This window comes from Cydia strobilella, chromosome 9, assembly GCF_947568885.1.
Source record: "Cydia strobilella chromosome 9, ilCydStro3.1, whole genome shotgun sequence".
Taxonomy (NCBI): domain Eukaryota; kingdom Metazoa; phylum Arthropoda; class Insecta; order Lepidoptera; family Tortricidae; genus Cydia; species Cydia strobilella.
Genome location: NC_086049.1, coordinates 10,049,101 through 10,066,677, shown reverse-complemented (window position 1 = coordinate 10,066,677; position 17,577 = coordinate 10,049,101). Strand labels below are relative to the sequence as shown.

The 17,577-nt window shown below is 42.6% G+C and overlaps 2 protein-coding genes across 2 annotated transcripts in view; one reads left to right on the top strand and one right to left on the bottom strand.

Moving 5' to 3' along the window:
• Positions 1-4,021, top strand: part of LOC134744283 (serine/threonine-protein kinase/endoribonuclease IRE1) — a 45,952-nt gene extending 41,931 nt beyond the window's left edge. Inside the window, exon 14 of the mRNA XM_063678036.1 lies at positions 2,636-4,021. Coding sequence (XP_063534106.1) covers positions 2,636-3,088 — 453 coding nt within the window. The 3' untranslated portion in view covers positions 3,089-4,021. The remainder of the gene's footprint in view (positions 1-2,635) is intronic.
• Positions 4,022-10,917: 6,896 nt separating this feature from the next.
• Positions 10,918-14,159, bottom strand: LOC134744269 (ankyrin repeat domain-containing protein 27-like). Its single transcript, XM_063678018.1, has 2 exons — positions 13,873-14,159; positions 10,918-13,722 (listed from the first exon to the last, which is right to left on the bottom strand). The coding sequence occupies exon 2, from the start codon at positions 13,712-13,714 to the stop codon at positions 10,934-10,936; it is 2,781 nt and encodes a 926-aa protein (XP_063534088.1). The 5' UTR covers positions 13,715-13,722; positions 13,873-14,159; the 3' UTR covers positions 10,918-10,933.
• Positions 14,160-17,577: the final 3,418 nt, after the last annotated feature.

Below are 17,577 nucleotides of genomic sequence, written 5' to 3'. Positions count from 1 at the left end.
CGCGCCGCTCCTACCGCGGCGACCGCGTCGCGCACCTGCTGCGCGCCATACGGAACAAGGTACACTGGGGACGGGGACGGGGAACGGCTCGGGCGCACCCGCTGGAGACGGGCGCTCGCCTCGTGGTGCGCGGGGACTGGCGCGCGCGCGTGTGCGGCCGCGTGGCCGCCGACCTGCGCGCGCGCCGCTCCTACCGCGGCGACCGCGTCGCGCACCTGCTGCGCGCCATACGGAACAAGGTACACTGGGGACGGGGACGGGGAACGGCTCGGGCGCACCCGCTGGAGACGGGCGCTCGCCTCGTGGTGCGCGGGGACTGGCGCGCGCGCGTGTGCGGCCGCGTGGCCGCCGACCTGCGCGCGCGCCGCTCCTACCGCGGCGACCGCGTCGCGCACCTGCTGCGCGCCATACGGAACAAGGTACACTGGGGACGGGGACGGGGAACGGCTCGGGCGCACCCGCTGGAGACGGGCGCTCGCCTCGTGGTGCGCGGGGACTGGCGCGCGCGCGTGTGCGGCCGCGTGGCCGCCGACCTGCGCGCGCGCCGCTCCTACCGCGGCGACCGCGTCGCGCACCTGCTGCGCGCCATACGGAACAAGGTACACTGGGGACGGGGACGGGGAACGGCTCGGGCGCACCCGCTGGAGACGGGCGCTCGCCTCGTGGTGCGCGGGGACTGGCGCGCGCGCGTGTGCGGCCGCGTGGCCGCCGACCTGCGCGCGCGCCGCTCCTACCGCGGCGACCGCGTCGCGCACCTGCTGCGCGCCATACGGAACAAGGTACACTGGGGACGGGGACGGGGAACGGCTCGGGCGCACCCGCTGGAGACGGGCGCTCGCCTCGTGGTGCGCGGGGACTGGCGCGCGCGCGTGTGCGGCCGCGTGGCCGCCGACCTGCGCGCGCGCCGCTCCTACCGCGGCGACCGCGTCGCGCACCTGCTGCGCGCCATACGGAACAAGGTACACTGGGGACGGGGACGGGGAACGGCTCGGGCGCACCCGCTGGAGACGGGCGCTCGCCTCGTGGTGCGCGGGGACTGGCGCGCGCGCGTGTGCGGCCGCGTGGCCGCCGACCTGCGCGCGCGCCGCTCCTACCGCGGCGACCGCGTCGCGCACCTGCTGCGCGCCATACGGAACAAGGTACACTGGGGACGGGGACGGGGAACGGCTCGGGCGCACCCGCTGGAGACGGGCGCTCGCCTCGTGGTGCGCGGGGACTGGCGCGCGCGCGTGTGCGGCCGCGTGGCCGCCGACCTGCGCGCGCGCCGCTCCTACCGCGGCGACCGCGTCGCGCACCTGCTGCGCGCCATACGGAACAAGGTACACTGGGGACGGGGACGGGGAACGGCTCGGGCGCACCCGCTGGAGACGGGCGCTCGCCTCGTGGTGCGCGGGGACTGGCGCGCGCGCGTGTGCGGCCGCGTGGCCGCCGACCTGCGCGCGCGCCGCTCCTACCGCGGCGACCGCGTCGCGCACCTGCTGCGCGCCATACGGAACAAGGTACACTGGGGACGGGGACGGGGAACGGCTCGGGCGCACCCGCTGGAGACGGGCGCTCGCCTCGTGGTGCGCGGGGACTGGCGCGCGCGCGTGTGCGGCCGCGTGGCCGCCGACCTGCGCGCGCGCCGCTCCTACCGCGGCGACCGCGTCGCGCACCTGCTGCGCGCCATACGGAACAAGGTACACTGGGGACGGGGACGGGGACGGGAAACGACACGGTACCGATGATTCAAATCCGTACAGTTGCCATCAAATTGATAGTGACGACCGAGGTGGACAAATATATCGGTACACGTCCCTATTTCTATAGTAATGGTGTGTTTTAGGGTGGTATTCCATCTGTCCAATAACTGTCCAATGTGCATTGATCAAAGAAATTGGATGACTTGATCAAATTTACTAGAAACACCGACATTTGATCAAATATTACGAATGACATTTAATTCAAAATGGCTACGCAAATAGTGTAAAAACTTAGACCAAGATATTGGATAAGTGGAATGAGCCTCCATCAAAGAAATTTGTTAAAATATTGAATATAGAAATTGAACAGGTAGAATGTAATACCACGGCTATGCTCCGAATTATGCTCACAGCACGCTCACGATCGGACCGATTCACGCTCATAGCGCTTACATGAGATATCGTGACGTCATTGATGACGTCCATGGACAGCGCTCACGGTGCTCACACTCACAGGCGTAAGCACCTTGAGCGCAAATGACAAACGCTATGAGCGTGAATTGGTCCGATCGTGAGCGTGCTGTGAGCGTAATTCGGAACATAGCCCTACTACGATTAATGAACAAAATTCAAATTCAGTTGACGTTGACATGACAGTAAACACGCTCATGACCGGTCCAAAACAAAACACCACTCACGCGGCCTTGAGCGCGCTAACTGATTCGAACCGGCAGCCAGCACTGTAAGCGTTGTGAGGGCACTATACGACGGGCAAACGAACCTCCGACAGTCGAAGGTCACTCTGGCCTCGGCTGGGCCGCTGTAGGCTTTGGAGGCTACCGAAAACGCAGTAGGGTACGAGTCCAAACGTTTATGGCTAAAAACCTGTGTTTATATCAACTAAAAAAGTCCCTGACCTAAGGGACTACAATCATATTTAATCTGTTTTCCAGAAACACCACTACAGAGAGCTAGAGCCCGAAATAAGAGAAAGCCTTGGCAAATTACCCGACGGCTTCATCACGTACTGGCTGCAAAAGTTCCCGCTGCTTCTGCCCCACGTCTGGATACAGATGCAGCGATTCCGGCAGGAGGACATCCTCCAAGACTACTACCCTCACTCCTACACCTTCAGCAGAACGGACGTGGCCGAACTAGACGACCAGTACGAAGAGGAACTACCCCCCGCCCTCTGCGATCCAGAAACTAATGAACTATTCGTAAAAAGCAAAGTGTACTTTGACGAGAACAAAGACAGGAAAAAAGAAGGTTCCCCAAGAAAAATAGTCGACTGGAGGAGCAGTGATTATAGGAAACAAGACGATGTCCGGTTAAGAGATAGGCATAACAAGAAAAAAGAGAAGAAGAGAGAGGAAATGCCCGTATGGAGCTTGCCGCCCCAGTAGTAATTAATTAGCACAAATAATGCACAGTTTACTACTATTGTGATTGATTTATTTATTGTTTATGAAGAGAATTTTAATATATTGTAAGTAAGAAATTATAAATAGTGTAGTAAGATAAGATCTCTTGTGACTTAAGGTTTTTAGATGATTTTTTTTCTGTGAGAGAGGATTGAAAATGGATGATACGAGTATTAGGGACCAATAGACACTAAAGTAGGTACTCTGCTAGGTAGGTGTCTGTAACAGTACTAGAATCCGGTGACTGCAACACTGTTAAAGTCTGTTTATAAAAATATTTCAAAATTTTGTTGAAGTTGTTTTTCATAGACTTAACTGGATACTACGCTTGAGTATCCATCTAGGCAATCTTTGTCTACCTTTTGAGTACAGATGGCATTTATTTCGCTATGATATGTGGGCCGAGGCTAGTAGGACTCAGGCCGTAGATCTGGCCGCGGATTTTTTCGACAGATTAGTAAAGTTTGCATCAAAATCCGTTCAGCCGTTTTCACGTTCAAAAATTCTGAAAACTGTTGAACCGTGTTCTGTTATCGATTCTAAGTATCCCCAGCCAATTTTTTTTTAATATTTTCCATGTACAACAGACTTTCGATCCTCTTCCGCTTTATTATATGTATAGATAAGTTTATAAACAGACTCTTCTCGGCCTAGTCCTATAATTTCATATAGCAATCACAGGTAACGCTCGAAACGGAGCGCTTTGAATTGCGCTCCTATGAAAAAGATTTAGTACATGAAATCAATAGGAAATTCAATAAGAGCGAAAGAGAAGTTTCGCCACAGTTTCGCACGTGATTTTCTATGAAGAGGTAAAATTGAAGCGGCGCTTCTAGCCCGTTTGACCTTGCGCCCTTTCATCGAATGCGCGCGCATTAGGTACGCGCGCCATATTGTCACTTGTTTGTAAACATACCTTAGTCAATTTTAAGAGCCCGTAGTCGATTTGAAAACGCGCGAAGATACGACTTTTACACAGTAACCGAACGCCGGCCGCTGCTTGAAATAACGCGACCGCCTAAACAATATTGATACTTTCGCAACATTATGCGTCACTTTATAACTTTAATTAGGTTAAAATAAAACTTTCGGTAAATTTGATATAATCGTTTATTACTCTTAACAATTTACCTATGTATTCATATAATACATACAAATTATATAGCATGATGATAATGATTTGCACTAAGGCAATATCTTATATATATATAATCATCTTACTCGCGTTATCCCAGCCTTTTTGCCACGGCTCATGGAAGTCTGCTGGGGTCCGCTTGGCAACTAATCCCAAGAATTGGCGTAGGCACTAGTTTTTACGAAAGCGACTGCGATCTGACTTTCCAACGTTCCAACCCAGAGGGGAAACTAGCCTTTTGTTGAAATTTGGTATACAGATAGTTTGAATCCCGGGGAAGGACATAGAATACTTTTTATTCAAGAACTCACCCTTTAAGGGGGTGGAAATTTGTATGGGGAATCAATAAACGCTGAACCGATTAAGATGAAATGAGGTATGGACATAGTTTGAGTCCTGGGGAAGGACATAGGATAAGTTTTACCCCAGAAACGGGGGGCAGGGGGGGGGTAATGGAAATTTGTATGGGATCCAATAAAACCGATTTGGATGGAATTTGATATTATGGAGATAGTCTTAATCGTTGGGAAGGGTGATAATAATTTTTATTTCCAAAGTCATCCTCTTCTCTTCTCCACTCTTCTAACACTCGCTCAACGTGTGGTTGGTTGTACGATGAATACTGCTCAAGACCTGGAACACCTGGAGTGCTTCTGGGTGCAAAGGGTCAGGGGTAACACTCGCTCAACGTGCCGCTGGTAGAGTATGATGGGGAAAACTCAAGACCTGGAACACCTGAAGTGCTGCTGGGTGCAAAGGGTCAGGGGTAACACTCGCTCAACGTGCCGCTGGTAGTGTGTAGTGTACGATGGATACAGCTCAAGACCTGGAACACCTGGAATGCTTCTGGGTGCAAAGAGTCAGGGGTAACACTCGCTCAACGTGCTGCTGGTAGTGTATGATAGGGAAAGCTCCAGACGTGGAACACCTGGAGTGCTGCTGGGTACAAAGGGTCAGGGGTAACGGATAACACTCGCTCAACGTGCCGCTGGTAGTGTATGATGGGGAAAGCTCCAGATCTGAAACACCTGGAGTGCTGCTGAGTGCAAAGGGTGGGTAACACTCGCTCAACGTGTTGTGGGTAGTGTATGACGGAGACAGCTCAAAACCTGGAACACCTGGAGTACTGCTGGACGCATCGGATCAGGGGTAAAACTCTTTTAATCTGAAGTTGGTAGAGTATGCTGTAGGCAGGTTAAGTTCTTCAAGACCTGGAACACCTGGAGGGCTGCCAGATGAAGCAGGCACCTGACCAGAGCTACCACACGTTTAACATGCAGTAGGTACTGGGGGTTAAAAGGGGGTGGAAGTTCTGATAACAATAAATGAACCTGAGTTCCACTAGGTACAGCCAGGGTTCAGCATCAGCTCTATCTTGGGTACTGCTCTCCCATTTGCTCATCAAGACGTGTCAGAAGACCAAAACAGCGTGTGCCTATATTGCACCAAACCTGAGTTCCACTAGGTACAGCCAGGGTTCAGCATCAGCTCCATCTTGGGTACTGCTCTCCTAATTGCTCATCAAGACGTGTCGGAAGACCAAAACAGCGTGTGCCTATGTTGCACCAAACCTGCGTTCCACTAGGTACAGCCAGGGTTCAGCATCAGCTCCATCTTGGGTACTGCTCTCCTAATTGCTCATCAAGACGTGTCGAATAACCAAAACAGCGTGTGCCTATGTTGCACGAAACCTGATTTCCACTAGGTACAGCCAGGGTTCAGCATCAGCTCCATCTTGGGTACTGCTCTCCTAATTGCTCATCAAGACGTGTCGAATAACCAAAACAGCGTGTGCCTATGTTGCACGAAACCTGATTTCCACTAGGTACAGCCAGGGTTCAGCATCAGCTCCATCTTGGGTACTGCTCTCCTAATTGCTCATCAAGACGTGTCGGAAGACCAAAACAGCGTGTGCCTATGTTGCACCAAACCTGCGTTCCATTAGGTACAGCCAGGGTTCAGCATCAGCTCTATCTTGGGTACTGCTCTCCCAAGTGCTCATCAAGACGTGTCGGAAGACCAAAACAGCGTGTGCCTATGTTGCACGAAACCTGATTTCCACTAGGTACAGCCAGGGTTCAGCATCAGCTCCATCTTGGGTACTGCTCTCCTAATTGCTCATCAAGACGTGTCGGAAGACCAAAACAGCGTGTGCCTATGTTGCACCAAACCTGCGTTCCATTAGGTACAGCCAGGGTTCAGCATCAGCTCTATCTTGGGTACTGCTCTCCCAAGTGCTCATCAAGACGTGTCGGAAGACCAAAACAGCGTGTGCCTATGTTGCACGAAACCTGATTTCCACTAGGTACAGCCAGGGTTCAGCATCAGCTCCATCTTGGGTACTGCTCTCCTAATTGCTCATCAAGACAGACCAAAACAGCGTTTGCCTATGTTGCACTAAACCTGCGTTCCACTAGGTACAGCCAGGGTTCAGCATCAGCTTAGCTCTATGTATACTAAAACCTTCTCCAGAATGTAACAAACACTTTTCTAAAAACCGCATCAAAATCGGTTCAGCCAAATGCGAGATAATCGCGAACAAACATACATACATATACGTACAAACATACGGGTCAAACTGAGAACCTCCTTTTTTTTGAAGGCGTAATAAACAAGTACTTACAACCCAAGGATTAACCCTTAAATGCATGATTTTTTGTATAACTTTTTAATCCATTGAAATAGATGTGTCATGTTGTATAGATTGAGGGAAAAATAAAGAAAAAAATCATAGTATTAAATATTATGTATTAAATATATGATGCATATATACATCATTATGCATTTAAGGGTTAAAGTTTCTGGTCGCAGTTTACACGCACACAGTACAGCCAAACACGCAAACAAATATAACTTTTTACACGGCGAGCGACGCACACAATGATAAATAACTTCGTCGTCGTCGATGCAACGTGCGGAGCCGATCAACAAACGTCCTGCCTCTACCAGCTCCCGCGCGGGACTGAGGCCGCGAGCGCGTGTCACCGATGTTATGCCAGAAAAAGGGGAAGTTTTTAAAAAATCGTCAGAAAATAAAAGTTGCAATTTAAATAAAATGAAGTACAGCAACAGTTTAAGTAAACATTGCAGATTATTTGAGTATGCAATCTACGTCGAAAATAAGTAGATTTTCGGAGAAATTGTCACTTGTTTTGAGGTCATTTCTGGAGAAAATTGAATTCGTTTAACTTTCATTTCCTCGAACTCTAAGTCATATAACAACAATGTAATCTGATAAACCTAGAGTACAGAATATGTGTTACACAAATTTACCATTTTTAGCAGTCCAAACTTTACGAAATTTACAAATAAGAGCATCAAAGTCAGTGCTTTACACGCGTTTACCTTAACGTCCATCAGAAAAAAATTCATTACTAATTTAGTAAGCCTTTTTTCAAAAAAATGATCTGATAAACCTAGAGATAAGAAGTCGTGCTAATAGAAACCAGTACTTGTTATTTCAATTAGGTAACAAAAGGTGTACAATTTCACAGAAGAAATCTATCAACTTTACATTTTTGCGACTAAAGGTTTTTTTTTTAATTTTAAATAATTAAACAAGAGTTTAAACAGTGAGTGCACACAATTTGTTTGTTCTGAGGTTTTTAAAAATGAATGAATTTAACGTGAGAATGTGATAAAAGTTTACAAAATTGACTCAAGTTAAATACAAAAGGACGAACTTGAAGGAAAACAAAAACATGTCATATCAGACCAATATACAAAAACACCGCGGCTGTGTTGTGTGGATGTGATAAAAGTAACTAGGTATTTTGTTTTTCGTGTTACCTTATGTCTTGTGTTTGGAGCGGGCGTGGCCGGCGGCTTTGCGGTGAGTTTGTTTGGACCGAAACCGGTGTGTTAACAATGGGGTTGGCCGGTCGAAATAATTAGCAGATGGCGCCAGCATAGCTTGCCCTGTCAATCCCTAGAATTGTATAAAATTTTTGTTTTCTTAATGCCCTTTAAGCCAAATCTCATAGAAAAAGGGGCAAGCTATGATGGCGCTATCTTTGCAAACCTTTGACAGTTGCCAACCCCATTTACCACATCTTTCCATAAAGAAAACATTCACAACCTCGAATCCATTTGAAAAATTAACTGCAGTTGTCGTCTATCGGTCGTCAAGATGTTCGTAATACCGAAAATTTATAACCGGGTTAACCTAGACTTCAATGACCGGGTGGACGAAAACCGACATCTATAGGTATTTTGCGACGGTTAATAGTATGTGTAGTTGTAGTCTTTTTACTGTGAGTGAACACCCATAATGTATAGTCACCAGCCGCCGCTGTTAGAAACCTCAATATCATTTTTGAAGACCTATCCATAGATTGGGTACCAAACGTATGGGTTTGATGATAAAAAAAAAATTGAGTTTCAGTTTTAAGTATGGGGAACCCCCAAAATTTATTGTTTTTTTTTCTATTTTTGTGTGAAAATCTCTCAGAATACATATACTTACCAAGTTTCAACAGTATAGTTCTTATAGTTTCGGAAAAAAGTGGCTGTGACATACGGACGGACAGACAGACAGACATGACGAATCCATAAGGGTTCCGTTTTTTGTCATTTGGCTACGGAACCCTAAAAAGTAGCTGGAACCATGAGTTTTTATTTGGAACTGAAAAGATTGCCCAGTTGTATAATTTTAATTATTGTACGATACGAGGCCCGTTTTATGAAAGCTTGTTACTTGTAATAAACCATGCATTAGTGGAAACCTCTTTTTAAATTTATTGGAAATAGACTTATATTAGGTACAATTTGTAAGCTTTCATGAAACGGGCCCAGTCAAAATCTTTGCTGTTACTATTATTACTAAGTTAATGAAATTATCTACACATTTTCCTATAGCTGTTTTTTGACAAACATTCCTAATATTGTATTTTTAATTTGTTTTATTTATAGGTTATATGCAATTCATGATGTGTGTGTGAATTATGTTTGTGGCAATATGTTGAACATGTTGTTTATAGCTGGACTATGTGTCAACTTTGAACTAATCCTTTAAAACGAACTCGAAAAACTAAATTTAGTATTAGTACTAAAGTGTACCGAATGACAAAAGTGAACTTTATAAAAGGTGACGTAATATTTGGTTGACGGTTAAATACTGGGATGTCAATAGGTGAAATCACACCTATTTTACTACATAAGGATGTACAATCTAGTTTTTACTTTAAGTATGTACATATTGGCCGAGGTGCTATATACATTTATAATGGTAGGTGGTAGGTATGCAAATCAGTAAGGCTTGATATAAATGTATAAAAAATGTTTTTATTTAGTTAAACATAGTGAATAATGTTCCTGTATTACTTATACTAACAAATAATGCATAATGAATGTATAATAAAAAAAAAATAGGCAGTAATTATTTTTTTTCCGTGAACGATGTTAATAAGTTGACATGAAAATATATTTTTTATATACTAAGTCGATGGCAAACAAGCATACGGCCCGATGGTAAGCAGTCACCATAGCCTATGGACGCCTGCAACTCCATAGGTGTTACATGCACCCTCATTGAGCTCTGGCAACCTTACTCACCGATGGGAACACGACACTACATTAATTTATACATGTAAGGTATAAATAAATCTAAATTTGTTGTGAGTTAAAACTGCTTTTTCTTTTTTTTGTATATTGTAAGTATGAACTTTGTGCACAAATGCATTTCCGGTTTTCTTTAAATAAATATGTCTGATGAATCTTAGGTTTTTAGGATTAGTGAACAGAACATTCGTTTTCTCAGGGGTTTTTTAATTGAATCCTTATTCACTTGTAAACTAACTAAATAAATAATTTATAAACTGAAACAGATGTCAAAGATTTAAGAAAAAGTGACGTTGCCCTCCAGTGTGAAGGCCGGATTCGAACCGGCGTTTTAAGCTATCGCGGCTAACGCCATGGACCACGCCATGGATGGATGGAAAAAAAACACAAATAAAATAATTTTAGTTGTTCCCATAAAGTTGTTTTTAACTAATTAACATCAGCCACAAGATAATGAGTGTTATAATTTAACGCGTATAATAGGCCTTGGTAAACTATTGTTTTTTTTAATATATTCAACATTCAGTTCAATAATTCATGAGATTTTTTAACTCACATTGGTTTTATAAGTGACAATGAATGTAAATTTAACACGTGAGTGTGTAAATGTATATAATTAAGCTCAATGTTTGTATGTTTATAACATGAAGTTTAAAATTAAATATAGCTAACAAGATTTTTTATAAGCTGATTTGTCTTATTTCTAAATTATATCTATCCTAAAAACACGACGTAGATTATTGTCAGTCATCAAGTAGAAAAATTCGTCATTGTATAGAGACAAACACTTTGTTTTAAATTTAGTAGTAATAAGTAAAATCAGTCTTAAACAAATAAAATGGCGAAAAGCTGCCCACGCGGTATGGCACAAAAACCCATTTGTGCAAGCAATGCAGGGTAAATGTTTTGATAAAAAATAAAATCATAAAGCAAATACAGAATAATAAACAATCATGGCCAACAATTATTTTAAATTGATAATTTCACTTTCTTTCATATAATGTCATGTAATTTAATTAACTTATTTTAAATAGTACCTAGTGTGGATTTTTCTTACATTAAATACATCTTAGGAAGTTGATAGTAAGTAAATTACCTCTACACATTTTATACCGTCAAGAGTTATTCAAGTCTTAAGTTTTAGCATACTTCTCAATCAAGTCAATAATAGTAAGATAGACTTTCTCTTTGGCAGTGTCCAAGGCAGTTTTCTCAGAACTGTTGAATATTGATATATCAGGATTAAAGCTGATCAGAACTTTGACAGCACCAATGTTCCCCTGGTGGCTAGCGTCATGCAACGGCGTATTGCCAGTCCAGTCGGTTGCATTCACGTTCGCGCCGTTATTTAGGAGTGTACGGATCACTATGATCTTATTGCTTAAAGCTGCTAAGTGTAGAGGCGTCTGACCTTTCTTACTGGCACAGTTTACATTGGCATTGTTTAGGATCAATATGTTGCAAAGTTCGTCTAATCCACAGCGAGCACCATGATGGAGCGCAGTAAATCCATTGGAGTCTGCAAAATTTACGTCATACAGGGATTTTGCTGGTGAAGTCTTAGTTTTACAGTTTTCACACTCGCATAGCGGATGGCAAAATGTTGCATTGGTGCTACTGATACCAACATTACTATTGTTGTCTGTATAATCCTCATAGTTAATATTCATGTAGAAACAAGCCAGCTTTACATCAGCATATGAAATGGCTTTTGATATTTTCTCAAGAGTTTTTAGATTTTGAACAGTCTTTGATGCATGGTCAGATTGATTATTATTCACAGTAGTTAATTTCTTATTTACCTCATGGTTAGGTTTACATTCCAGTGGTTTTATGTTGGGGCTGCTTATGTGTATGTATTCATACAAGCTAGGAGTACAAGTTTTTAAAACTTTAAGTATCCTCAGGTTGTGTGCATAATCAAAGGCTGTTTTGTTATAGCGGTTTTGCAAGGATGGCTCTGCACCGTTTTCTATGAGAAGCTTAGCTATGCCTTCGTAACCCCACTTGGATGCAAGATGCAGAGGTGTGTTGCCATTTTGACTAGCACAGTTTACGTTGATCTTCTTCCTGTTGTGTTCAGAAAAGTATATTAAAGCTTTCACACAGTTTATGTGGCCATTGTTAACAGCCAAATGCAGTGGCGTATTTTTGTCTATATTAGCTTGATTCACATTGGCACCTGAATGAACCAGCAACAGCAAAGCATTCTGGTGTCCTCTAGATGCAGCATAGTGAAGTGGCGTACATTCATTGAGATCTGTAGCATTAACCTCTGAGTTCATTTCAATTAATAGCTCAACCACTGCTGCCTTTCCATGAATGCAGGCTACATGTAAAGGGGTCAGGCCATGGCTATCTCTAGATGTAACAGTAGGAGAAGATTTCAACAACCTTTTGGATAATTTACGGCAACACTTCTTGCAACTGCATAATGGGTGACAAAGTTTTTGGTAAACTTGTGTTTCATCTAATTCATTATCAGCATCACTGTCCTCCTCGCTGCTAAAGTCAGTCTCTAACATTTTGTTAAAAACACTGTTTTCATTCCTTTGCAGCTTTTGTACACTTTTCGCATTCTGTTCCAATATGACTCGTATTTGATCAGCATGATTCATTTTGATGAGTTCAAATATGTATTCTAATGTTTCATCCCCACCATTAGTATCTGATGTTGAAATTGATTCTGTTAAGCTTCCTCTTCTAGGCTTTCCATCCTTAAGGTTATCTTGTGTTAGATTACTTTCATAGTAATAGGCTTCTGGGTCTGGTTGGCCTCCTAAGGCTCCTGACTGTATGTGCTCTATAACAGCTTCTAAAGTCGTTATAAGGAATGCACCCTCATCACCATCCCCTTTGCCAATGCCACTAAACCGGAATTCTTTCATGTACATTAGCTGACTATACCAGTTTGGCAAACCTGATTTTATAACCAGAAATACAAAAACAGGTAACATGTCATCTGCAGTTAGAAGTACAACATTGTTACTACTATCTTTCTTGCTGATTGCATTGAGTGCCTGTTTAACACACAAAATCTTTTCCAAAACAGTATTATAAGAGTCAATTTTTGAAAGAATCTGTTTAGCTTTTGGTACAGCAGGGTACAGGTCTTTTTTGATGTCTAAATCCCGGAGTTGTATGTCACTCATATTTCTTATTTTCTTGTTAAGATGTGAGTCTTCATAAGCACAGCATGTACAAATAGGTTTGAACAAATGGTTGAATAACAAATGTTGCATGTAGCATTCAACAGCGAGTTTGAGATTTTCTAGTATCTGCTTACACGATTTGGATTTTTCTCTAATCCTACGATTTTGTAGTACTGTTTGAAGGCACTGGGTATATAGTTCACTCACCAAATCTCGAAGAGATGCAATAGCTACAGGCAAAGTTGAATGTTTCTTTATGAATTGCTGTACATTCTGTTCTATTTGGTCTAACACTTGCCGACCTGCGGCTTGAGTCCACAGTAAATCAATGCAGTTATTTATTGATGTTAAATATTCTTTAGCAATTGCATTGTCATCACTTGCTGTAGTGAGTTCTAGTGGGCTCTCTATACACCAAACCTTGTATTTAAAGGAGTCTTCTGTGTAGAATGTTTCTTCAAACAATATGTGGCTCTGTAAAGGAAGAGCTTTGGTCACTTCTAGTGTGATGACCTTGTTGGTGACAGTCACTTGTTTCTCTTTCAGAGTACTATAGTGAGTCTCAGGAAGTTCTTCGCTTGGAACCAAAATATGAGCACAGAAGTCTTCTACTGTGAATACACGAGTGTTCAAACTTCCTATTCTAGGCACGCAAATAATCCATGACTGTGTTATACAGTGCTGAAACAAGTTTGAGTATTCGTTTTTTAGTTCAACAAAGAACGGATTATCGGAGATGATTTCGTCGTATGTGCCGTCCATTTCGAGATCTGGAAACCGGATAGTGGAATGTTAGATACGTGCTACAATCTTGCGGTTAATGAATAATTTATGATTATAACGTTCAATGGCAACCTTACTAATGAGTACTTATCTAATTACAACATTGCCCTTATTGGCCTTAAGACTAGTATACTAACCTTCATTAATCTTCTTTGAGTTTATACTTGATTACTTCTTTTAATTTTGAAATGTTGCTTGTCGCTTTTCTATGAAAATGGGTACAGCATTGTATGGCCTCCTATTTACCGGTTGCAGAGTGAATAAAGCCCATGTGAGCACCTTTCTGTTATTAGATCACTTGACAAATGCAATTCAATTGTCTTAATCAATGTTTAATGTAAATTATCATTAGCATTATATATGAATTAATGATTAATTTAATGTATTCCAAACTTAAACCCAGCACAGTGCACATTCCACAATAATATGTAGCTAGTCTATGAATGACACTGACACTAGTGACACTGACACTGACAGCTCTGATTGTGACATTAGAACATAATGTTGCCATAATTCTTAACAATGTAAACCGGCAACATTGATGTTATAGGGTTTTGATAAGGCCACAGGACGGACACGCTATACATCAAAAATCACTTGCGTTTCTATGTGTGAACGGCACGTCTGTACACGCGTCATGCGTCATAAAGTGAGTAAGTTGCTTATAAATAGTACTGAGCGGCCGGCAAACGGCCGTCAATCTACTGTCGCGGGGCGAGGTAATTCAAGTCGGGGCGGGGCAGTGCGTGGCCGTTCTGTATACTATTACTTATTCTGTGATAAGGCTTAACTCACCATACCCTTTGTCCGATAAATTTTACTTTTAAAGCTCTTGTCTAAGCGCTAACCCAATATGATTAAGCGGTATCCAAATACCCTTACAAAACCCTTAAATATCATCCGCTCACCAATACAAGCATGTTGCTTATAACGGTTAGCCTTATAAATATTTTAAAAGGATACGCTTTTAAGGGCCCTCCATACTCATGCGCGAATCACGACGCGAAGCCGCGAACGTAAGTGTAAGGCCTGAGTGGACGCTCGAAGCGGAGCGTTCGGCGGGGCGTGCAGCGTGGCGTCGGGCTCACAAGTGATTTGAGCAGCGTGCACTAAGGCCGCTCCTATACGTTTGCATTTGTTTAACATGCACGCCGCACGCCCCGCCCCGCTGCACGCTCAACTCGAGCGTTCACTCAGGCCAACAAAACAAAATGGAAAAATAGCTAAATCACGTACGATGCCATAGATAACTAGCAGTTAAACTCGATCAGCTGATGCTTTTCCGCCATCTTGGCGCGAACCAAACTGCGAAATCGCCATGAAGTTTGCGAGTGTGGAGTCATACGTCAACGTCGCGACATGTTCTCTCCGCGAAGTCGCGCCGCGATTCACGCACATAGTCTGGAGGAGCCTTTAGATATAAAGATACGCTTATAGAGATATAAGCATGCTAATTTAAACCATTTGCCTTGATCATAAAGCACATATTACTTTGCATCCGATAGCGAACGATCGTCTACTATATGATGCTTGGAGACTGTATAAAGGAGCCAAATCTCTATGTATGAAAAGTGTCCATCAAAAAACAGTAATTAGGCAGCGCCACCATACACCGAAATACTACCAAAAACAACCTACGTAATTTGGTCGGGTTATTTGTTGCCTTATATGGTTCATGTTATACTCATGTCCCAGAGCCTAACTAGCGCCACCGGAGAGATTAGGAACTATTATTTAAAGCTTAACGCGGTTACTTTTACAACAATTCTGCCATAAGAGATTGCGATCCTTTCTATACCATCCATAATATTAGTCGGAATTGTCAGTGTCTATTTTACTAGAGATTGTAAAAGGTTTCATATGTATAAATGTCAATCAATACTGGCCAGATACAAAAGTTGGCTAAAATTTGGCTAAAATAATAAGGGAAAGTTTTATAAAAAGCGCATAATAGGGGATATTACTGCAATGTTCTGCCACCAGAGTGAAGCACTAGTCTTTTTAGTAAACCATAGAGTAACTTATATTATAATAATAATAATAATATATTTATTGCTTTCACATTGGTAAAATTACAGATGTTCTTAATCGATAATGTATCACAACATGACACCCTGCCCCATATATTCCACGACTTCTCTTTCCGCACAAACTCTATTAGCAAAGATAGATATAACTCCGTAATAGATGGATACAGTCTAAGGAAAAAACGTGCCTCGAAAATCACGAAAATTTGATTCTCGATCAGATGGCGCCACTAGTTTTGGCCTACACTCGTATAGAGGGCGTTGACTGTTTCGTTTGTTATTTATAATTTTAACGCATACCAGTGAAAGAACATGGGTCAAAAACATATAAAAATAATTAATGCAAATAAAAAAATCATTTATCCATATTTAAATACATTTTATCGTATAAATATTTATTTTTAGTTTTAAAGTGTGTCGACAGATGGCAGTGAATTTACTGGGGTTACAAAATTTACTATGACAGTAACGCTCTAGTATAAGTTACTCTATGCTATTAGTATATACGATAATGTAATCAGTTTTGAAAAAAAAACAGCGATGACAAGATTAAACCTACTCATTTATTCGTTTGGTCACAGGCGGCTGTGATACGATACGACAATCTCTGCGCAAACATAGTATAGTATATACATACAAACAAACATATGCAGTATAGTATAGTAGGTATAGTATAGTGTATACCTACTATTCCGCTTACAATTCATTTAAGTAATTGTCGAAAGGGCTCTACCTACGTGAGTGAAACCCACTTCTCCCTAATTACTTATAACTACTTAATCTTATGATACAAGATGAAAACAAAATTTTGAGTAGGTATCAAATATGATACACTTTATTAGAAATTACCATTATGTTATTATTAATTTTAAACTTTATTGCACATAAATGAAAATGAAATGAAATGAAATTCTTTATTTTCAGGCAGCTATTGGCCCATAGATAAATACCTTAAAACTAGCATACATATTATTATAAAATAGAATAAAAAACTAAAACTAAAACACAATATTATGGCTGCGATACAGTTCGCAACCCCGCAGTGTCAGGGAGCCGGCCGCGGAACCGCCGGTATTTCACACTCTTCGGCCAGAACTCCTCCTTGGTGAAGGTAATAAAAAAACCGGCCAAGTGCGAGTCAGACTCGCGCACGAAGGGTTCCGTACCATTGCGGAAAAAAACAGCAAAAAAATCACGTTTGTTGTATGGGAGCCCCATTTAAATATTTATATTATTCTGTTTTAGTATTTGTTGTTATAGCGGCAACAGAAATACATCATCTGTGAAAATTTCAACTGTCTAGCTATCACGGTTCATAAGATACAGCCTGGTGACAGACAGACAGACAGACGGACAGACGGACAGCGGAGTCTTAGTAATAGGGTCCCGTTTTTACCCTTTGGGTACGGAACCCTAAAAAGTACAGCAGGCGGACTTAAGGTCTTAAGACGAAAGTGGAGGACCCGCGCGAAATCGCCTTTTCATACAAACGTAGTCCTCATTTTCCTCTCTGGATATTAACATTATTGAAAATATTTTGACACAATTTGTTGTAGGTATATCAACCACAGCTATGCCCCTACGTTTGATTTTTTTCGAATTTTTAATTATTGTAAGAGTTAGGTGTATTTGAAAATTTGTATGAAATCTGTTTTTTGCTTCTTATTTTTATCATAGTCAAAAAGTCAAACGTAGGGGCATAGCTATGGCTAATATACATCCAATTATATAAAAATATTTTCCATAATGTACATATTCAGAGAGGAAAATAGGGACTACGTTTGTATGGAGAACGGCCGTCCCCTTTCGTCTTAA

Bases quoted from the DNA above. Each gene is read 5' to 3' on its own strand.
- LOC134744269 (XM_063678018.1), bottom strand. From the start codon at position 13,714: ATGGACGGCACATACGACGAAATCATCTCCGATAATCCGTTCTTTGTT.